The sequence below is a fragment of the Balaenoptera borealis genome (assembly GCF_965194805.1).
Source record: "Balaenoptera borealis genome assembly, chromosome: 2".
Lineage (NCBI taxonomy): Eukaryota > Metazoa > Chordata > Mammalia > Artiodactyla > Balaenopteridae > Balaenoptera > Balaenoptera borealis.
Window position 1 is genome coordinate 117,976,105 of NC_138867.1, and position 22,369 is coordinate 117,998,473.

General features: G+C 43.2%; 1 protein-coding gene across 8 annotated transcripts in view; it reads right to left on the bottom strand.

Moving 5' to 3' along the window:
• Window positions 1–22,369, bottom strand: part of SIL1 (SIL1 nucleotide exchange factor) — a 313,671-nt gene that overhangs the window by 191,357 nt on the left and 99,945 nt on the right. For 6 of the 8 annotated variants that reach the window (XM_082382073.1, XM_082382078.1, XM_082382071.1 and 3 more), the window contains exons 2-3: window positions 6,253–6,367; window positions 7–142 (exon numbers count right to left, since the gene is read on the bottom strand). In XM_082382073.1, coding sequence (XP_082238199.1) covers window positions 7–142; window positions 6,253–6,357 — 241 coding nt within the window. In that variant the 5' untranslated portion in view covers window positions 6,358–6,367. Of the gene's footprint in view, window positions 1–6; window positions 143–6,252; window positions 6,368–16,688; window positions 16,788–22,369 lie in introns of all 8 variants that reach the window. The other 2 variants (XM_082382077.1, XM_082382072.1) reach the window with 1 other exon arrangement.

Genomic DNA, 22,369 nt, shown 5'->3' on the forward strand with positions numbered 1-22,369 from the left:
TGGTACCTGGCCGAAGTGCCTGCCACTCATGGGTCGGGTGAAACACCTCCAGGACCTTGGGATCCAGCTCCTCCTCTGCTGTGGTTTCCTTTCTCTCTGTTTCTTTGGTGCTGCTCTCCTCTGGGTTGGTCAGTGCAAACTCCTTCAGAGAAAGGAAAACACAGGGCATGAACCACCACAGCTGGGTACCAGGCAAGCAGAAAGAAAATGGCCTGGGGCAGTACACTCTTCTCCTCCTTGCCCTTCCTGCCCTCCCTAGCCCTGTTTGGACCTTTCACAAAGTTAGTGTCAGAACCAGTACAAGTGAGGTGATACGGTCAAATTAACACAGTATGTGTTGTATGTATATGGCACTTCTGTGTATGCATTAAAAAAAAAAATCCAGAAGGTTCCACACTATCTTGAGGGAGTTAAGGGAACACACTGGGGAGAGGGGTTGACAAAACGAGACAATAAGAGCCTTTTACTTTTTACTTGATAAGCTCCTATCCTGTTTGATGTTTAAAATTCATACCTATTATTCTTACAATTAAAAACTAAAGATATTTATAAAAGAAAAAACATACATATGAATAGGAAAGTAAGGCCTCAAATGGTCAACACAGATGTACAAAAGCTGGCAGCTAAGGCCCAATTAATTCCTAAGCAGCCCAGCAGGGCAGAGTAAGGCCGTGGGCACCTTCATTACCCAGGGTACCTATGGAGCATAAATGACCTCTTAGGGCATTCCAATCCATGGAAGAAGGGGTACAAGTGGGAAGGTGCAAGTCCAGCTGGGCTGAGGGAGGAAGATGCCCGGGTTGGAAACCTCTTCCTAAAACCTGTTTCCTTCCACCCCATGGAGAGCATGGAGGATTAATGAGATGGTGTAGAGCACTTTGAGCTCAGGAGACAGACATGTAACATAAATACAAAGTATTATTCATCTTGCTCCTTCCCAGCCTCCAATCCTTCCTGTCCCATTTTTAAACCTGTTCTTGCATAAAAGCAGTAAGACCTCAGGAAATTGGAACCAGAGGGTTCCAGAGCTCCGGGAAATTACATTTGGGAGGGCAAAGAGGAACCCACACTAGAACACTGGGAGATTATTTCAGCCCTTCCACCTCCCCCGCCATCACTTTTCCTCCACCTCCCAATTTTTCCCCTAGGAAGTATTTTTCATGGATTCTTCCTATGAACCCAAACCTGTGCTAGGTACTTTAGGTAGATCTCATTTTGGTCTCCTGAACAATTCTAATCCTACATGGGAGGTAACAATGTATCCCTTTCAATGTGCCCCAGCACAAATCTGAGCTCGAAAGAAAACAAGGAACAGAAGAGTAGATGTGTGTGAGACTAAAGAGAAGACAGACTGGCAGGAGGCTCCGTGCATTCTAAGGGCATGGACATCAAACTTCCAACAACTGAGTTTCCTGAGGGCAAGCACTGTGTCAGTCTCTTTCACCACTGTATACCCCTTGCCTAGCCCAGGGCTTAGTTCGTAATCACACAACAAAGGAACAAAAGAAGGCCTTCCTCCTACAGGCAGGTATGTCTTTTGGAGGCAAGTCCAAAGAGTTTGCTGGAAGCCAGGAACTAGCCCCACACTCCAGAACAAAGACCACTTTGTCCACTAAGTACCTGCAGCCTATGTACTCCAGGGCCCAGCCATGCTGGTCAGTCTCTGCCAAAAGCACCATACACGAGACCATGGGACTAGAAGACCGTTAATAAGATTTACCTCAGGGCTTCCCTGGTGGCATAGTGGTTGAGAATCTGCCTGCCAATGCAGGGGACACGGGTTCGAGCCCTGGTCTGGGAAGATCCCACATGCCGTGGAGCAACTAGGCCCGTGAGCCACAACTACGGAGCCTGCGCGTCTGGAGCCTGTGCTCCACCACAAGAGAGGCCACGATAATGAGAGGCCTGTGCACCGCAATGAAGAGTGGGCCCCGCTTGCCACAACTAGAGAAAGCCCTCGCACAGAAATGAAGACCCAACACAGCCAAAAAAATTAATTAATTAATTAAAACTCTTAAAAAAAAAAAAGATTTACCTCAGAAGTATGTGGACTAAATGTGGATGTAAATGAGTGCTGTGTGCCAGGTGTAAAAACAACCAGGAGTGGTGGGACTGTGAAAACTGGAGTCCTCCTGCCTTGACTAAGAAACACAGCTGCTACTCAGCTGCTCCACCACTGCCACGAAGGCATTCAACTTGATGAGAAACAAAAATCCAGATTTTTATGTGACATTTTCTTACTTTTAGAACACTAAGAGGGCCAAACTAAACATCTCTAAGCTTTACATTACAACTCTTGCTTTAGTGTATCTATTAGCCAGTTAACTCCTGGCAGGTACAGCTGTAATCAAGTAACCAAATGCTCAACATCAAGAGAAGCAGAAAGAGGCAAGGGTAATGGTGATGATGACAATATGGCAGAAAGCCCAATCCAGGCAAGGCTAGTGTTCATTCTGATGAGTAGGGGCTGAGAAAGCCTCTTTTTCTAGATCTTTAATGAGATTAATAGAGTAGGTTCAAGAAGAAGGATTACAAGATATGAACCACTGAGACACATGCTTCAAGCCCTAGGAAAGCCAAACGCTTTCTGCAACAATCCCATCACTGCTCAAAATGTTTTTTAAGCTTCCTCTTGGTATCATCTTTGAACCATTTTTTTTAAAATTATTTATTTATTTATTTTTGGCTGTGTTGGGTCTTCGTTTCTGTGCGAGGGCTTTCTCTAGTTGCGGCAAGCGGGGGCCACTCTTCATCGCGGTGCGCGGGCCTCACTATCGCAGCCTCTCTTGTTGCGGAGAACAGGCTCCAGACGCGCAGGCTCAGTAATTGTGGCTCACGGGCCTAGTTGCTCCACGGCATGTGGGATCTTCCCGGACCAGGGCTCGAACCCGTGTCCCCTGCATTGGCAGGCAGATTCTCAACCACTGCGCCACCAGGGAAGCCCTGAACCACATTTTAAGCTACACACACACACACACACACACACACACACACACACACTCACAATCTGCCATTACTTTACAGATCACCTGTTTTTAGTAGAGGTGATATAAATTTGGTGTTCCCCTGTCTGGTCAGCTCACCCTGTTCACCAAATCTGGCTCTGAGTGACTTTGGCAAGCACTGAGGGAGGTTCAGTCACACAAACATACTACAAGCTGGACAATCACTTCAAAGGTGGAACTGCAGAAAAGGTTTTCAGGAAAAGCAGCATCATGGAGATGAGGTTGTAAGGATAACAGTAGCTACCATTTATTAAGCCCTTACCCATATTCCCGGAACTGGTCTGAAGTGCCTTCCATGCCTCACAACTCATCCAAGTTTCATCTATGAAGCACATACTTTTAGTCCCATTTTACACATACAGGGCCTGTGCAAAACCACACTGCTGAGAAAAGAAGAGCAGAGATTTAAGTCCAGGACTGCCTGGCTCCAAAGTGCACGCATGAATTCTGGCTCACTTCTGTGTTTCTGTTCTTAGTCATGTGTTCTAACGGTTGTGCCCTGGGATACCGAGGGAAGGAAGCAGGGTCAATGAGATCACCCCAGCACATTTATCAGCACATCCTCCTTCCCTTTAATGACTGTGTTTAAAGAAACACCGTCCCAGAGAAAGGGACGACCCTCTCTCTGCTCCAGCAGTGTCCTGAACAGGAGACAAAGACCAAGAGGTGAGGGAGGCCAGCCAGCCCTTGGTCAGCTCTGAAGTAAATCTCGTGCTCTGGTGACCTCTCAGTTGGCTTCTCCGAGCTCCCTTCCATGCTGAATCCTCTCTTCTCTCTGCCATCGTTACTCTAAATACCAATTTCCTCTTAAGTGGCAAGAAATCCCAGCTAAGGTGTTAGCTGACAACAGCTTACCATGTCACACTTCCTTATAATTGTAACTGAGTAAGAGATTCTTAAAGACCAAAGCCTTCAAGATCCAAGGGAATGAATGAATCTCTCAAGGTAGGTGGATAGATGCTGTGACAGAGACAGACTGAGAAGGCAACATTTTGGGATAGAAGCCTGACTGACACAGCCCTAAATTAAACAATGGAAGCAGCCAACCCTTACTAAAAAATAACAGCTGACATTTATTGACCATCCATTAGCCATATTGTGCCAGTGCCAATGCTAGGTGCTTTATATATACAATCACATTTAATCTACAATAAAATTTCAGAGGGAGGTACCAACCCTGTTTTACACATGAGGAAACAAAGCTCAGAAATGGTCAAATTAAAAAAAAAAAGAAATGGTCAAATTGCCAAAGTAGAAGGCAAAAGGGAGTTTACCAAGGCTCTGTGCTCCTTCCACTGGGTTCCACTACCTCCCTCATCATCCACCACCTTTTGAAGGCCAGCATACCACACAACCACATCCCTTTAGCATTCGCACTGCTCCTAAGATGTGGCATCCCAGGGAGATGCCATAGCAGGAGCCAGGAAGGGAGGCTGGCTCCAGATCATACCCTGATACACACAGCCAGCCTTTGCTGGGTGGTCATTAACCTGTACAAATCCCTTTGGGGAGGACAATTCCAGGTCACTAGGAGCATTTGCCTGGACTCCAGGCTCTGAACAAAGGATCATGACCACTCCCACTTCCCCCACCACCCATTTTCACTGTTGTGAAGGTGGCTGGCTGCATAATTTGGATTTTAAATGCCATCGGGGCAGCAATTTTTATGGTATGAGAGAAAAGATGCTTCAACTCCTACTTGTACTTAGCACATGATGAAAGATTATGACAAATGGATACAGCTTAGGAACAGACATAAGGATAAAAGCAGCTTTTGCTGATGAAAGTCAGTATTAACATTTTTTTGAGATTAGACTCAAAAGAGCTAATATAAATGGGCCAGAATAATTATGGCTCTGAAAGCTCATCTATTTGGTTGGACTATTATCCAAAAGAGACTTACTAACACACAGTCCTTAAGTAAATTCATCAGCACGCTTTTGTTAATTGTGCATCTGCTAAAGCTCATGATGGGGAGCACCCAGATCCTCATGAGCTGCAGGTTGGAGGGGACACAGCCCTGAGCCCTTGAGACACTTGGGTGCTTTTCTGGGCCAGGCTATGCCAGAGACAGCCCCAACTTCATGCCATGGCCAGTCCCACCCTCAGGGGCCAATGGGATCCCAGTCTCATTCTCCTCGAAGAGGAGGCCAAAAAACGGCAGCAACAAGATCTTAGTCAAAGAACATTAAAAGCTCAAAAGGATTCGTGACTCCTAACTGTACATTCTCTCCTGCTCTACAAAGTGGGGAGAAAAGCAGAGAGAAAACAAAGGACTTCAGAGAGAAGGTGGAAGCTTGCCATGAACCAGAGGTGAACCTCAGCTGAGCTGGATTAAATTCATCACAATTGTCATTTGCACTTCAAGGCCCTCCGTCTCCAAAGCCTCCAGCACTTTACCCAACATTTAAGTGGGACCCCTGGGGTTGGAGAAGGTGGCCAGGGGAGGGTGAAACTGTGAGAGAGCTGACAGTCAGGGCATCTCAAGGGAGAGGAAACAGAGGGCACTGGGAGTTGATCAAGGGCAGGCTGTTGGTGGGGCAGGCCAGGGAAATGGGGCCAGGACACCCTGCAGCCAGGCCAAGCTCAGGGCCTTCTCGGGCATTCTGCCCCTGCCTTTGGCAATGACAGAAACCCTCAGCAATGAGGTCTGGGTTAATGAAAAGGAGGCTGTAAAGAACATGGAGAAAAGGACAGAGGGAAAGAGGATACAGAGCTACAGACAGACTGAGCATGCACATGGATGAGCAGAGTAGACAGAGAAGCAGTCTTACTTGGTGCTCACCACACAGGCACCCAGCCCCTTGGGGAGAATCATGACCTTCCCAGCTCTGCCACAAACTAGCTTTATAATGTTGGCCAAGTTACTTAATATCTCTGAGACTTAATCTCCTCCTTGTCAAATGAGGATAATAACTGTAGTTGTCTACTTCATAGGGTTGTTGAGGGGATTAAATAAGAATACATATAAAGCACATAATACAATGCTTGGTACATAGTAAGCTTATCATATTATCATCATTGTTATTATATCATTATCATCATCATCATCTTTTCCCCAAAGAGAAACTGTGTCGTAAGCTTTAAACAGAGGCCTGAGGACTAAGGGATGGGGGAAGAAGTACACATACTCCATGACCCAGCACTGGTCACATTCCTATAAGAAACTCCCACAGCAGCCCTGGTGGCATGGAGGCTTTCCTGGACCCACCAAAAAAGATCCCTCTATTTGCGGTAAGACACTTACCGAGTTCTTATGACTGAGGCAGAAGGTGAAGCAGGAGGTCATCAGCATGCCGAGCAGCATGCCCAGAGGAGCCATCCTAAATAGAAGCAGGCCCTGGTGAGGCATAGTTATGGGCCTGAGGAATGTAAACACAGAAAATAGAAGGTCAACAGGAAGCTGGTGCTTGACACCCCTCCCCCTGCCCCAGCATAGTGATTCCCATGATGTCACCTTTTTTGACAGATGTCAAACATTTCAGATGATGTCAGACATTTCCTGAATAGAGGTATCACAGGTCTTCTACCCCAAAGGTAGATCAACCTGAAGTAAGCCTCCATTCTCCCATATGGGGAGATATGCCTTGGTTAAAACTGTACAGTAAACCAGGACGCTTGCATGTGCTATAATAGCCCTGGTCCCTTCCTTCTTCATTATCCAGGTTGTTATCAGGTTGCACAGGGTGGTATTGGCTATGGTGAAGAGAGAAGGAAACTAACCAAATGATTTGTGTGTGAACAGACATGGGCCCAAATTCATATGAGCCTTTATAACCATTCACTTCTAAACCATATCCACTGTTATACCTGAAGACAGATACCATCAGCACCCTCTAAAACAGCAAAGTTCAATATTCCCAAGCCATAAAGCCTTTTACATCACTTTTCAGACAGTCAAACACACCAAAGTGCAGGCCCTCCTAGCTGTTAAAATTTAAATAACACAAGGATATTCCATGTTCACAGACTGGAGGCTTAATAATGTTAAGACAACAATACTACCTAGAGCAATATGCAGATTCAATACAATCCCTATCAAAATCCCAGTGGTGGGGAATTGGGGAATTCCCTGGCAGTCCAGTGGTTAGGACTTGGCACTTTCACTGAAGTGGCCCAGATTCAATCCCTGGTCGGGGAATTAAGATCCCGCAAGTCACAGCATGGCCAGAAAAAAAAAAAAAAAAACCAATGGTGATTTTTTACAGAAATGGAGAAACCTATCCTAAAATACATATGGAATTTCAAGGGACCCAGAACATAAAAATACTGAAAAAGAAGAACAAAGTTGGAGGACTCACACTTCCTGATTTCAAAACTTACCACAAAGCTACAGTAATCAAAACACTGTGGTATTGGCATAAGGACAGACATATAGACCAATGGAATAGAATTGAGAGCCCAGAAAAAATTACATATATGATCAATTGATTTTCAGCAATGGTACCAAGACAATTCAATGGGGAAAGGACAGTCTCTCCAACAAACTGTTCTGGAACAACTGGATTTCCACATGCAAAAGAATGAAGTGGACCTTTCCCTTACATAATATATAAAAATTAACTCAAAATGGATCAAAGATATAAATTGAAGAGTTAAAATTCTTAGAAGAAACATAGGGAAAATCTTCATAACCTTAGATTTGGCAATACTTTCTTAAATATGATACCCAAAGCACGGACGATAAAAGAAAAAATAAATAAATGGAACTCCTTCAAAATTAAAAAACTTTTGTGCCTCAAAGGACATTATTAAGAGAGTGAAAAGACAACTCAAAAAATTAGAAAAAGATTTCTAAATCATCTATCTTAAGGGTTTAGTATCCAGAATATATAAACAACACCTACAACTCAACAACAAAAAAAAACAAGCAAGCTAAATTAAAACAGGCCAAATACTTGAATAGACATTTCTCCAAAGAAGATATACATATGCCAATAGGGACATTAAAGGATTCTCAACATCATTAATCACTAAGGAAATGCAAACCAAAGCCACAGTGAGATACTGTACCATTTTACATCCACTACTATGGCTATAATTTAAAAAAAAAAAAAAAACAACAGAAAGTAACAAATGTTAACAAGGATGTAGAGAAACTAAAACCCTAGTACATTGCTGGTGGGACTGTAAAATGGTGCAGTTGCTGTGGGACAGTTTGGCAGTTCCTCAAAAAGTTAAACATAGAACTACTATATATATATAATCCAGCAATTCCACCCCTAGGTATATATTCCACCCAAAAGTTCTGAAAACATTGACTCAAACAGATAGTTCCATGTGAATGTTCACAGCATCATTATTGACAACAGCCAAAAAACTGAAACAACTTAAGGATTCATCAACAGATGATTTTTTTTCAAATGTGGTACATACAATGGAATATTATTCAGCCATAAAAAGAATGAAATTCTGGTACATGCTTCAACATGAATGAACCTTAAAAACATTATGCCAAGTGAAATAAGCTAGACACCAAAGAATAGATACTGTATGATTCTACTTAAGTGAAATATCTAGAATAGGCAAATTGGAATAGTAAAAACATTTTGGTCAGTAAACTAGAGTGGAAGTCAAAAGAACTTAATCCAGACTGGCAAATGACCTCAGAAAGAAAGGCAGAAAGAAAAAAAATAACAAATTAAAAAAAAAAAAAAAAAAAACTTAGAAAAATTCAGAACCTGTCAGTATCAGCCCAGACCCTTATAAAAGGTTTTCGTGTTGGTCACTCAGCCCCAATACACCTCATTAGTTTACTAATGAGGTTTACTCAAAGAGTCTTAAATGAATTAATTATAAGGGAAACACCTCTGGAGAGTATGGGGTTTTACTTTTCTCTTTCCTATTCCTGCCACACTCCTCCATGTTCCACCTCAATAAATTGGTCCTGTGACAAGATTGCAGTGGAACCCAAAGCCCTGCCTGAACCCACTATAAGAAGTTATTACCCAGTGACCAGCCCACACCTTCTCGGGGGCAGACAGAAACTTTCCCTAAGGAAATCTGGAGCCGTGAAGGAAAACAGCCCTGCTGGACCGGCACTGTGCTAAAAAAGCACAGCCAAATGGAAAAGCAAAGGCTTGGGAGCTAAAAATAGATGCTATACTCACCCAGCAGCAAAAGCCTTTGCTTTCTGCCAGTTTCTCCCCTCTTTTTTGGTAGACAAAATGGAACGGCTGAGTGCCACATGAGCTTTCCCCAGCAACCTGGCTCCCTGGGGCACCAATCACACTGAAAGACACGGACTCAGTTCATAGCACAGCACTAGGTTCTGGACAGGTGCCTGGCCATGTCTGGGTGTGCAGAGGAGTGGGAGTGCAAGGCTCGGTGAGGATGAACAAGGGACAGAAGCTGCCACATCAAGAATGAGAAGTCAAGAAAGGCCCAGGGAGATGGGTCCCAAGAGGACAGAGCCCTAGAGCTTCCTATAATGTCCCATACCTTTTTTATTCTTGCATCCTTGGCTGTGGGGAAAAGGAGAACAAACCATGGAAGTAGGGGACTCACAGCATTATCAGGACAACATACATTAAGAGAGAAAAGGATTATCCAAAAGCCACAGACTTCCCTTCCCCTACATGAGACCGTTCATGTGTATATGCATATACACACACACAGAGAGTTAGACGCCTCCTTCTTACAGCCAGGGATAAACACCTGGAACTGATGCTGGGGGGAAAAAATGAGAAGGAACAGATAAATGAGAATGAAATCAAGGGTAAAGACGACAAATGAGCAGGAGGAGAAGGCCTAGAAGGGACTGAGGAAGAAGAGCTTGGGGGCAGCTGATGCACTAACAGCGTACCCACCTCCTGGAGTGGGATGGCAGGCCAGGTGAGAGAAATGGCAGCTCCCACAGGGCTCCTTGCCGCCTCCATCACCTGCACACACACTAACGCCCTCAGAAGCATTTTCTGACGATACTAAGGATGACAGGTCGATTAGTAAATGGATCCTTCATCTCCCCCACCCCCAATAATTCCATGTGGACTGCACACCTGACCTATTCATTGGTTCCATATATTTTTCCATGAATCAGAGATAAAGAGAGAGAGAACATGGTGGTGGGGGCAGTGCCTGGGGAGAGGCCTAGGAGCAGTGAGGCTGGGAGAAAGGTGTGAGACAGTTTCCCAGGCATTGCAAGGGTACCCAGAGAACAAGTGCAAACTCTGCAGCACACAGGCATGGGTAATGCTGTCCTCTGTCCTCATAAGGCCTGGCCTGTAACTATGTCACCTGCTTTGTCCTTATTCAAGAAGTGGCGATGGAGAGCAAGCAGGCACGTTTTCCCTGGGCTTTACACTGAAGCTTGGGGGAAGGGGAAAAGAGGGAAAGGAGAAGTGGCCCACAGTTTGGTTCTGCCAGGATGGTCCACCATCACAAGCAGGGACATAGGCAGCAGCAGCAGCAAAAGAAAACCTCAGACCCTGACATAAGTAAAGCCAAAGTCATGGAATCCCACAGAGGCATAGTTTGGCACTTGGCCTGAGGTTAGCGCCCTCCCCAAATCACTTGCCACCCACTAACCCTGAGTTCACCTGATCACCTGCTCCTGTACACCCTGGATAACAAACCTTCCCATCATCCTCGGCTCTCAAAAGAAGACAGAACTACATCTTTTCATTTATGGCCTTCTTCTGACTTACAATACCATCACTCAGTCCAGGAAAGGGGAATGCATTTCAGTGTTCCACCAGTAACTCTTTCCTTAAGTATCCTTGGGCTTTGAGACAAAAGAGATAATAAGGTACTTGAGATGCCCATTTTTCTATCAAAATGAGGATGGCAGGAAGCCAACAGAGGAAGGAGGAGTGGAACTGCTGGACCTCCTAAAGCTTCTGACATGCTGGGAGGTCCCATGGACAGTGGCTGCTCTCCAGTCTCAGGGCCAGAGCACAGGGGGAACAGGTAAACATCACAAGTGTTCTGGGCAGGGAGACCCACCTCAGCAGCCTGCCTGGGAACGCTTGGAACTCCCATCTTATAAAATGCTCATGTTCTTAACCTACAGTGTATGCCCATGTATTTGTTTCCCCAAATCTTTTGGAAAAAGTGAAAGGGCAAGAATTTCTACTTCCATCTTACAAGAAGGAAATTAAAGCAAAGAGATTTAAAACATTGGGTTGAAAGTATAGTACATGAATTTAGAGTCAGACACATCTAAGGCCAAGTCTTGGCTCTGCCAATTTCTAGCTATGTGATCTTGGACACACACTTCACTAGGCCTCAGTTTCTTCATCTATAAAATGGGCATAATAAGAGCTCCTACTTCAAAGAGTATTAGGGAGGATTAAATAAAACAATGCGTGGAAAGTACACAGTACAGCACCTGGCACCTAGTTATCACACCATCATTAGACCGGGGATGAGGACTTGCCCCTGGACCCACAGGCAGTCACAGCCAGGCCAGGCACCCTAGAAACACTCTCCAGAGCTCCCTGACTCCTGCAGGATTTGCATACCCTCTAGCTGACCCCACATCTCAAATTTTAGGACCAAAGCCTTTTGCTGGGTATCTGCTTTCAGGAGGTGAAGGAAACAGATGTTAGAGGAGGACCCCCACAGCTAAAAATGGAGAGACCCCAGCCAGTTTTCTGCTGAGCACCGAGGCAGACCCAGCCCATTCAGTGCTTTTCCTAGCATATTAGTGTCCAGAGAGCCAGGCCACCATCATGTAGAACTTCCACTTGCAGGAACAGCTATAAAACAGCCTTCTGCTTTACAAACTGACACTTAGAGGATGAGCTCTTCCCACAAACACATTCATTACTATTTATGTGCTACACAAACTCATACACACACACACACACACACACACACACACAGAGTCACTCACCTCTACACAAATAGAAGCTCACTGCCTAATTTGGGCAGAAAAATATGAATCTGAAAAAACAATGCAAAGAGAACATTGAAAGGATAGTCCTGACAAGGAAGAACAATGTGCAAAGGCTTAGGAAAAGAAATGAATTTTTAAAGAATAATTTGAAGGACAAGAGAAGTAAGTTTGAAGAGGTCAGGCAAACAGGCTTTTTCCCCCATAAGACATAAATTAAAGTCAGGAGATAGACAGCAATTAAATAAAAAGAGGCTTTGAACTGCAAAAGAAATGTGGCTTCTAACCCCAGTCTAGCCCTAACTGGCTGGGAGGCTGGACCTGGAACATCCTTAAGCCACTGACCATTTCTGTAATGGCAACAGTGTGTGCCCCAAATACTGAAGTCATGCCTAAGGCCATGCAAATGGGGACTGCTCTCAACAAACCCAAGGCACCCTAAAAGGAAAGTGATCAGGTGAGGCTACTGGAGAGTAAAAAGTTCACAATGGATCCAAGCCTCTGCCTGACCAGAGAGTTACAAGGCCAAAATCCGCTTGTACAGCCTGCAAGGGAGAGCCCAAGTGAGGCCTTTCCAGTGGCAACACACAGACAGGTGCTGGCCCTGCCAGAGCGCACATGGAGCCAAGAAGGGCTCCACAGGCCCAGCTGGGACTGGAGCTCTGGAAGGAAGGCAACACAGGATGGGATGAAATAGGAAGGAGGCATTCCTGACCCCTCCTTAATACTCTGTACTCCAAAATGTGGGAGACATGGCCAATCCCATCCCTACCCCAGTAGAGAAGAGAACAGATCTTCAAGAAGGTAGCTAAGTCGCTACTAAATATAAAATAGATAACCAACAAGGACCTACTGTATAGCACAGGGAAATACACTCAATATCTTGTACTAACCTATAATGGAAAGGAATCTGAAGAAGAATAGATAGATATGTATAACTGAATCACTTTGCTGTACATTTGAAACTAATACAACATTGTAAATCAACTGTATTTCAATAAAAAAAATTTTTTTTAAAAGGTAGCTAAGCATGTTAACAAAAAACTGCAATCTCGGAGACAAAAGACAGTGCTCCCTCTAAAAGAAATCAGGTGACAAGTAGAGTGATTGAATAAAAGGGAGCCCAGCCTGGCCCTCTCCAGACCTATCCTATTCAGCCCCAGCCTTCAAAGAATCTGAATGCTAGAAGGGAGCTTAAGACTTAGTCTTCATTTGGACTGCTAACAATCCAAAAGACACAGCAGGCACTTGATACCTACACACAGAAAAACCAGAGTTCAATGCCTTCTGGTATGGGCTTGTCACTGCATCCAGGAAGGCTCTGGCAACTTCATGCCTGTTGAAGACAAAGAGGTAGAGAGGACTAGGGCAGAAGAAGAATTTTGGTGCCATCACCCAGAGGTGACAACCAAAGCAATAAGAATAGAGTTCCTGTATTACAGAGAAAACTTAAAAGAGAAAGGAACAATGGGCCAAGAAGAGTTTTCAAGCCATGACTGTACGTTAGGAAAAGAAAGAGGATGGGACTTCCCTGGTGGTCCAGTGGTTGAGAATCCATCTTGCAATGCAGGGGATGCCGGTTCGATCCCTGGTGGGGGAACTAAAATGCCATATGCCGCGGGGCAACTGAGCCCGCACACCACAACTACAGAGCCCAGGTGCTCTGGAGCCCACATGCCACAACTAGAGAACCTGCGCACTGCAACTAATGAGTCCGCGTGCCACAACTAAGACCCAACGCAACCAATAAATAAATAAATAATTTTTTAAAAAAAGAAAGAAAGAGGAGCAATCCAGGGACCAAGATGAAGAACATTAAGAATAGTGCAGAATTACACAGGTCAAGAGAGGAGGAAATCCTGAGAAGATCAAGTTGTGGGTTCAACAAAGTCAAGAGGTCAGTCAGAACGAGGATGAGAAAAGCCACTGGATTTGGCAACAAGGCAGCTGGAGGACCCTTCAAAAGAGGGCACACTTGTGAAGAAATAGAGGCACAAGGGTAGAACACCTAGAAAAGTTGAGTAGGTCCACTGAAGTTTGGAGATTTGGGGCAACTTCTCTAAATCCAATTTTTTCAACCTTTCCCCTAGAGTCATAATGATAACAGAGAAAATACTGACCCCGGTGGTCATATAGAGAGATTCTCCGATGCCATATGGTAGGTTCCCTTGATGGAGTAGAGCTACCCCTCAACACACACATCCTCAGGATAGTGACGGGCACACTCACATCAGTAGAGAAAGGAGGCAAAGTCTCCAAGAACAAACTCCCATCAGACACACAACTCCACCTTCTCTGAGCTCTCAGCCATGCCTCAGACCGCTCTGAAGCTTTAGTCCTTACACTCTGTAGAGCTGTAATAATCATAATTATAGCACTTGGACCGAGGGATAAAGAGAAATACCCCCATGACACCCTATTCCCTAGTATCAAAATGCAGTATTTGGGCAGCCCAGAAGAAAATAAATTCTGTATAATAATAATTATAGTTAACATTTATAGAGTACTTTCTATGTTCCAAGCAAAGTTCTAAGCTCATTTACTCTTCACCACAACCCTGTGATGGGGTTCTAACATGCTGCTTATTTTGTCCATGAGGGGACTAAAATTCAGAGAGGTTAAGTAATTTGCCCAAGTTCACACAGTCAGAGAGTGGTAGAGTCAGGAATCAAAGCCAGTTTGGCCCCAGAACCCATGCTCTTTCTACAGACCATGCTGCCTTTCCAGTGGTCTATGAAATCAGCCATTCATTTTATTTGTTTTGCAACAATGTGAATAAAAAGGCACACATTTTGTGTCAGGAGAGAAATTTTTTAATGAGCCTACTGGAGCCCTCTTGCGGAGAGAGTCACTTCTGCCACATCTATATTTCTGCACATCATACACACACATGCATGCACACACATTTTGATTACTGAATGTCCTTGGCACAGCCAAGCCCACAGTAGAGACACAGACATTCAAGAAGAAGAAGGCCCTTGACTCAGATTGCAACCAGTTCGCTGGCACCCTGTGTGACTTGACCTCTTAACCTCCCATAACTCAGGCTCCCCAGCTGTACAAGAAGCAAAAGCATCCTTGCTCTCCCTCACAGAGTCCAGCACAAAGCACTCCCCTCATACATACCCAACTGTCTGGAAAGAACTTAGCAGAGGGGAGGAGAGAACTATATTGGGTAAAAGTTGGCCAGGATGATATCCAAGCTCATTTACAACTAGTCTATGATCCTATTCCCCACGCATGAAATATATAGGACAGGATTATTTCCACATGGCAGATGAAGAAAATAGAGCCCAAAAGGGTGAATGGGGCTTGCCTAAGCACACCAGCAAGCAACTAGGCAAAGTAGAGAAATATACCAGCCGTGGTCAGTGTATTTTCCACTAGGCTCCAGACTGCACGTTTCTAGCAGGGAGTTGGCAAGGAAATCTACTCCTTATACTTGCTCCCCGACACTGCATGAGGTCCTTAGAGTGATCAGCCTGTGTCTCATGACAGCAGCCAAGGTTACCAAAAACTCTACTCAACTCCATCTCCACTCCAGACCTGGATTTCCACCCAGGTCTCCCCAATTAGTTGTGGGACTTTGGGCTAGCCACTTAACCTCTCTCCAAATTTCAATTCCTTCATCTAAAAAGGGACTTAATAGTAACTATTTTGTAGGATGGGTGTTAGCATTAAATGAGATGATATGAAGCATATAGCACAATGCTTGACACAAACCAAGGGCTCAAGAAGCTTGTAGCTCTCACTAACAACTACTGTTAGAGAAAATTCTGAGCAAAGGACAGGATAAACAAAAGCAGTGAGGCTTCACCCCCATATAGAAATGTCTTCTGTTCTGATAATCAAGTCTCTCCTTGGAACCCAGCTTCCCTGAGCTGCAAATCTGCCCACACACCTGCACTAAACTCTAGGTGGCTACAGAGGCATTTCCATTGAAACCTTTAAGCAATATTGGCTGGCTCTGCATCAGTGCCCACTGGAGAGTTGACTAAGAAAAGCCACTTCAGAGCCCAGCTTCCCGGTGACTCAGCCCTGTCTTCATATTCCTGCTGCTGCTCTCATACCTCTAAGAGAGAATAGGGAAGGCAGGAGCAGCAGGGGCAAATTCAGCAGACTTAAGACTGCTTGGACCGCCCTAGACAGGGTCAGTTGCTATCCAGGGAGTAAGAGCTCCAGGGCCACCTCCTTCCCTCTCCTTTTAAACTAATAACTATATCTCCTAACAGTAAGCATGATGGGCTTTCTTTATAGCCTGCTCCCCAAGAATACCAGGACCTTCATACACTCATCTACAAACCACAGTCTGGGGCTGGAGAGGGATCAGAGTTCATCTTTCCTTTCCCCTGCTGCGTCCAAACTTCCAGCAAAGGTCAGGGCCTCACAGTGGGACTATGGTAGGATAGGGAGGAAGGTATGACTTCTAGTCCATAGCTCCAAATGGACTATCTGCAAATCAGTAAGCACACCAACCCTTATTCTGTGCCAGCCACTCTGGCACTTCGGATTACAAGCACTCAGCATTCACACTCTAGAAACAGGTACCTCAGTTCCCCTGAGCACACTGGGAACCATACTGTATAACAGAACATACAAAAGATACCATCACTGTCCCCAGGTGTTTTATGTCCTATTGACCATCAGTGAGTAGCATGGTTTTCCATATCTGAGTCTCAGACAGTACAATTAAGAAGAAAGCTCTCTTAAGGAATATGCCGTGAGAAAATAGATACTGTTCTGGGCAACTTGAGACACAAATTATAACTTTGAAATGATGAGATGGGCAACAATTAGGGTGATCCTTAAACTAATTGAGGAACCCCAAGAAAACAGCATTTACTTACAGAAAACCTTAGTGGCAGCACAAGTACGGATCACCAATCACTGAACTCGCGACTACCACATATGTTGGCATTGACTATGTCCTCCAGGTAAGTCAGCAACTGAAACAACATATTTTATTTTTAACACACCTGAGAGTCCAAGACTATTCATAATTCCAGATCCTTAAAAACTTGAAAGGAGGATAAATTTTAAAGTGTACACATTTACATACGTGGGCAGAAACACAAAAATCAGATGCTTCTCAACACAGCTCAGGGAGCCATAACTCACGGTTTTCAGAATCCCACCTAACACCCAGAGAAAATCTGGGTGCCTTCTCTGAGAGATGGTGGGAGGCTGGGGAGGTAGCCAAGAAACAAAGAAACCTAAACTCAGCACTTGGCAAGACAATTAAGGAGCAGAGGATTTTAAATGCATTGTTTCTGACTCTAAATATGTCTACATTTATTACCAATTTGGGATCAGAAACCACATTTAGTTCTGCCGTGACCACGCACTAAAAATATTAAGCAGAGTATTGCCTAGGAAACAGCAGTCCTCCCTGCTGCAGCAGCCCCATTTCAGAGCTGACTCTGCCATGGTCCCAGGGCTCCCCATCCTGGGCTTTGCTAAGAGCCCAGTCACAAGCAGAACTGCCACTGTCCTGACAAAGCCTCGCTTGCTTTTTAGAAAGCAGCAGTAGGAGCTTCCTTGGTGGCGCAGTGGTTAAGAATCTGCCTGCCAATGCAGGGGACATGGGTTCGAGCCCTGGTCCGGGAAGATCCCACATGCCGCGGAGCAACTAAGCCCATGTGCCACAACTACTGAGCCTGTGCTCTAGAGCCCGCGAGCCACAACTACTGAGCCTGCATGCCACAACTACTGAAGTCCGTGAGCCTACAGCCTGTGCTCTGCACACAACAAGAGAAGCCACTGCAATGAGAAGCCCACGCACCGCAACGAAGAGTAGCCCCCGCTCACCCCAACTAGAGAAAGCCCGCACACAGCAACGAAGACCCAATGCAACCAAAAATAAATAAATTAATTTTTTTTTAAAAAGAAAGCAGCAATAGGAGCCAGGGCTAGAGATTACACAACGTCCTCATCCTCTCCAAGGCTGTGTTACGTGGTCAGTGAAATTCCATTTCATGGGCCTATAACAACTACAACCCATCTGACTGGGAGCTCCGCAAGAGTAGGGACAACGTCCACCTAAACCACTGCTGTATCCTCATTGCCTAGCACTGTGGCAGACGCTCAAAAAATATCTGTTAGTTGAATAAAATTAATAATCTAAAAGGGGGTCACGTGGAATACACAATGGAAAATAATGTCCGTGAAAATATGAACTATAGTGAAACATGAAAACAGATACATAAAATACTGTTGAATGAAGAACATAATGGCACATGTATATGAAATATTAGTACTTTGAAAAAAAGTGTGTGTAGCCAACTCTGTCATCAGACATGAAGTTAGAATTATGGAAAGCTATGCTCAATGAAGTCTTTCTTCCTAAAATATTAGACATATGAGAAAATACTTAAAATAAATATTATTTTCAACACAGAACCTGTTCCCTTATCTACTTTTTTTTTAATAAATTTATTTATTTTATTTGCTTATTTTTGGCTGTGTTGGGTCTTTGTTGCTGTGCATGGGCTTTCTCTAGTTGCGGTGAGCAGGGGCTACTCTTCCTTGCTGTGTGCAGGCTTCTCATTGCGGTGGCTTCTCTTGTTGCTGAGCACGGGCTCCAGGCACGTGGGTTTCAGTAGTTGTGGCACACAGGCTCAGCAGTTGTGGCTCACAGGCCCTAGAGCGCAGGCTCAGTAGTTGTGGCACACGGGCCCAGTTGCCAGTGGGATCTTCCCGGACCAGGGCTCAGAGCCGTGTCCTCCGCAATGGCAGGCGGATTCCCAACCACTGCGCCACCAGGAAAGTCCTCCCTTATCTACTAATTCGTTCTGGTGCCTGGGATCACAGAGACCTTGTTCAGCAAGACCATCCATCTATCACAGAAAGAGAGAGCACAAGGAAATAGCTGCAGTCTTAAAATCCAACTTATCAAGTTGACCTTTTTTACCAGACGACTTCCAGTCTGCATCACCAGTATGACTGGCTCCCTAGACAGGTGGCCAAGACGGAGGTGCAGAGACCAAAAAAAAAAAAAAAAAAAAAAAAAAGGATGCCAGAGCTCCAAATAGGTACCCCCACACCACACGGCCCATGGCCTACTACCCAGCAACGTGCCTATTAAGAAAGGTAGCAGATACCAATCCTTCTAAAATTTCCAAAAAATAGAAGAAAAGGGAACACTGCTTAATTCATTCTGTGAGACCAGAATTACCCTGACACCAAAGCAAGACAAGGACACTACAAGAAATCTACAGACCAGTACCCTTATGAATATACATGCAAAAATCCTCAACAAAATACTAGCAAGGCAAATTCAGCGGCATATCAAAAGGATTATACAACATGATCAAATGGGATTTATCCTAGGAATACAAGGGTGGTTCATCACATGAAAATTAATCCATTTAATACATTACATTGGTAGAGTGAAGGAAAAAAAAACACATGATCATCTCAATTGACATAGAAAAGGCATTTGACAAAATCCAACATCGTTTCATGATAAAAACACTCAATAAACCAGGGACAGAAAAGAACTTTCTTAACATAATTAAGGTCATATATGAAGAACCAACAGCTATCATCACACTCAATGATGAAAGACTAAAAGTTTTTCCTCTAAGATCAGGAGTAACACAAGGATGCTTGCTTTTGTCACTTAGATTCAACATAATACTGGAAGTTCTAGCCAAAGCAATTAGGCAAGAAAAAGAAATAAAAGGCATCCACATTCGAAAGGAAGAAGCAAAACTATCTGTTTGCCGGTGACTTTATCTTATACAAAGAAAACCCTGAAGAATCCACAAACAAAAACTATTAGAGCTAATAAATTCAGCAGGTACAAGAGTTGCAGGTACAAAATCAAAACTCAAATCAGTTGTATTTCTATACACTAACAACTAACAATCCAGAAAGAAAATTAAGAAAATAATTGCATTTAAAATAGTATCAGGCTTCCCTCATGGTGCAGTGGTTAAGAATCCACCTGCCAATGCAGGGAACACAGATTCTATCCCTGGCCTGGGAAGAGCCCACATGCCACGGAGCAGCTAAGCCCATGCACCACAACTACTGAGCCTGCACTCTAGAGCCCGCGAGCCACAACTACTGAGCCCACGCACCACAACTACTGAAGCGACGTGCTATAGAGCCTGCATGCCACAACTACTGAGCCCACACGCCGCAACTACTGAAATCCATGTGCTCTAGGGCCTGCGTGCCACAACTACTGAGCCCGCATGCTGCAACTACTGAAGCCTGCGTGCCTAGAACCTGTGCTCTGCAACAAGAGAAGCCACTGCAGTGAGAAGCCCGTGCACCGCAACAAAGAGTAGCCCCAGCTCACTGCAACTAGAGAAAGCCCGCACACAGCAACAAAGACCCAACATGGCCAAAATAAATTTTAATAAATTAATTAATTAATTAATTAATTAATTAAAAAAACAGCATCAAAAAGAATAAAATACTTAGGAATAAATTTAATCAAAGAAGAAAGCCTTTAACCAAGACAAAAGACTTATACACTGAAAACTGCAAAACATTACTAAAAGAAATTAAAGAAGACCTAAATAAATAGAAAGATGTTCTGGGTTCCTGAACTGGAAGACTTAATTTTGTTAAGATGACAATACTACCCAAAGCAATATACAGATTCAACATATTCTCTGTCAAAATCGCAAAAGCATTTTTTGCAGAAATGAAAAAACTAATCCTAAAATTCATATGGAATTTCAAGGTACCCTACCCAAAATAATCCTGAAGAACAACAAAGTTGGAAGATTCACACATCCTGATTTCAAAACCTTACCACAAAGCTACAATAATCAAAACTGCACAAAACTCACATAAAGATAAATATATACTCATATCGACATAACGATAAACATACCCTCTTATATCATTACATCAATTGATTTTTAACAAGGGTGCCATTGACTAAAAATGGAGCAAAGATCTAAATTTAACAGCTAAAACTATAACATTCTTGGAAGAAAACGTAGGGGCCAAACTTCATGACCTTGGATAGGGCAACAGTTTCTTAAATATGACACGAAACCACAAGTGATAAAAGAAAAAAATAGATAAATTGGACTTCATCAAAATTTAAAAACTTTTGTAAACAACAAGGTGCTACTGTATAGCACAGGAAACTATATTCAATATCCTGTAATGAACCATAATGGAAAAGAATATAAAAACAAATGTATGTGTATATATATATGTATAACTAAATCACTTTGCTATACAGCAGAAATTAACACATTATAAATCAACTATACTTCAATAAAAAAAATAAATTTTTAAAACTTTTAAAAAACTTTTCTGCCTCTCATTAGCAAGAGAATGAAAAGACAACCCACATAATGGGAGAAAATATTTGCAAATCACATATCTAATAAGGGCTTACCATCCAGAATACATAACAACAACTACAACTCAACAACAAGACATGCAACCCAATTTAAAAATGGGAAAAGAACTTGAATAGGTATTTCTCCAAAGAAGATATGCAAATGGCCAATAAGCACATAAAATGATGCTCAGTATCATTGATAATTGTGGAAATGCACATCAAAGCCACAGTGCGATACCACTTGACACCTATTAGGATGACTATAATTTTTTTTTTTTTAATGAAAATAACAAGTGTTGGCAAAGATGTGGAAAATTAGTACATTGCCACTGGAAATGTAAGTGATACAGCCACTGTGGAAAAGTCTGACAATTCTTCAAAAGCTAAACATAAAATTGTCATATGACCCAACAATTCCACCCCTAGGTATATATCCAAATATCTGAAAACAGTGACTCAAACAGATACCAGCATGTGAATGTTCACAGCAGGCAAAACAGGAAATAACCTAAGTATCAATAGATGAATAAATTTGCTTAAATAGATTTTTTTAATGTGGTATACACATACAATGAAATATCATTCAGTCATAAAAATGAATGAAGTTCTGATGCATGCTGCAGCATAGATGAACCTTGAAAACATTATGAAATAATGTAAATTTTCTGGCTAAGTAAAATAAGCCAGACACAAAAGGACAAATATTATATAATTCCACTTACATGAAATATCTAAAATAGGCAAATTCATAGAGACAAAAGTAGATTAGAGGTCACCTGCAGGGAGGGGGTAGGTAATGGGAAGTTATTCCTTAATAGGTTCATGGTTTCTATTTGAGGTGACGAAAAAGTTTTAGAAGTAGATAGTGGTAATGGTTGCAAAGCATTGTGAATGTAATTAATGCCACTGAACTGTACATTTAAAATGGTTAAAATGGCAAATTTTATGCTATCTATATTTTACCATGCTAAAAAAATATAAGATTGCCCACGAGTTGGTAATTGCTGAAACCGGATAATGGGCACATGGGTACATTAATTATATTGTTCTCTTTTCTAAAAATTTAAGAAAAAAAATGTCTTCTGTAGTTTCTCTGGTAGATAGTCTGTCAAGGTAAAGAAGTGCCTTTCTATTTCTAAACAGCTAAGAGGTTTTATCATGAGTGGGTGTTAAATTTTATCCCATGTTTTCTCTACTCTAAGATGATCATAT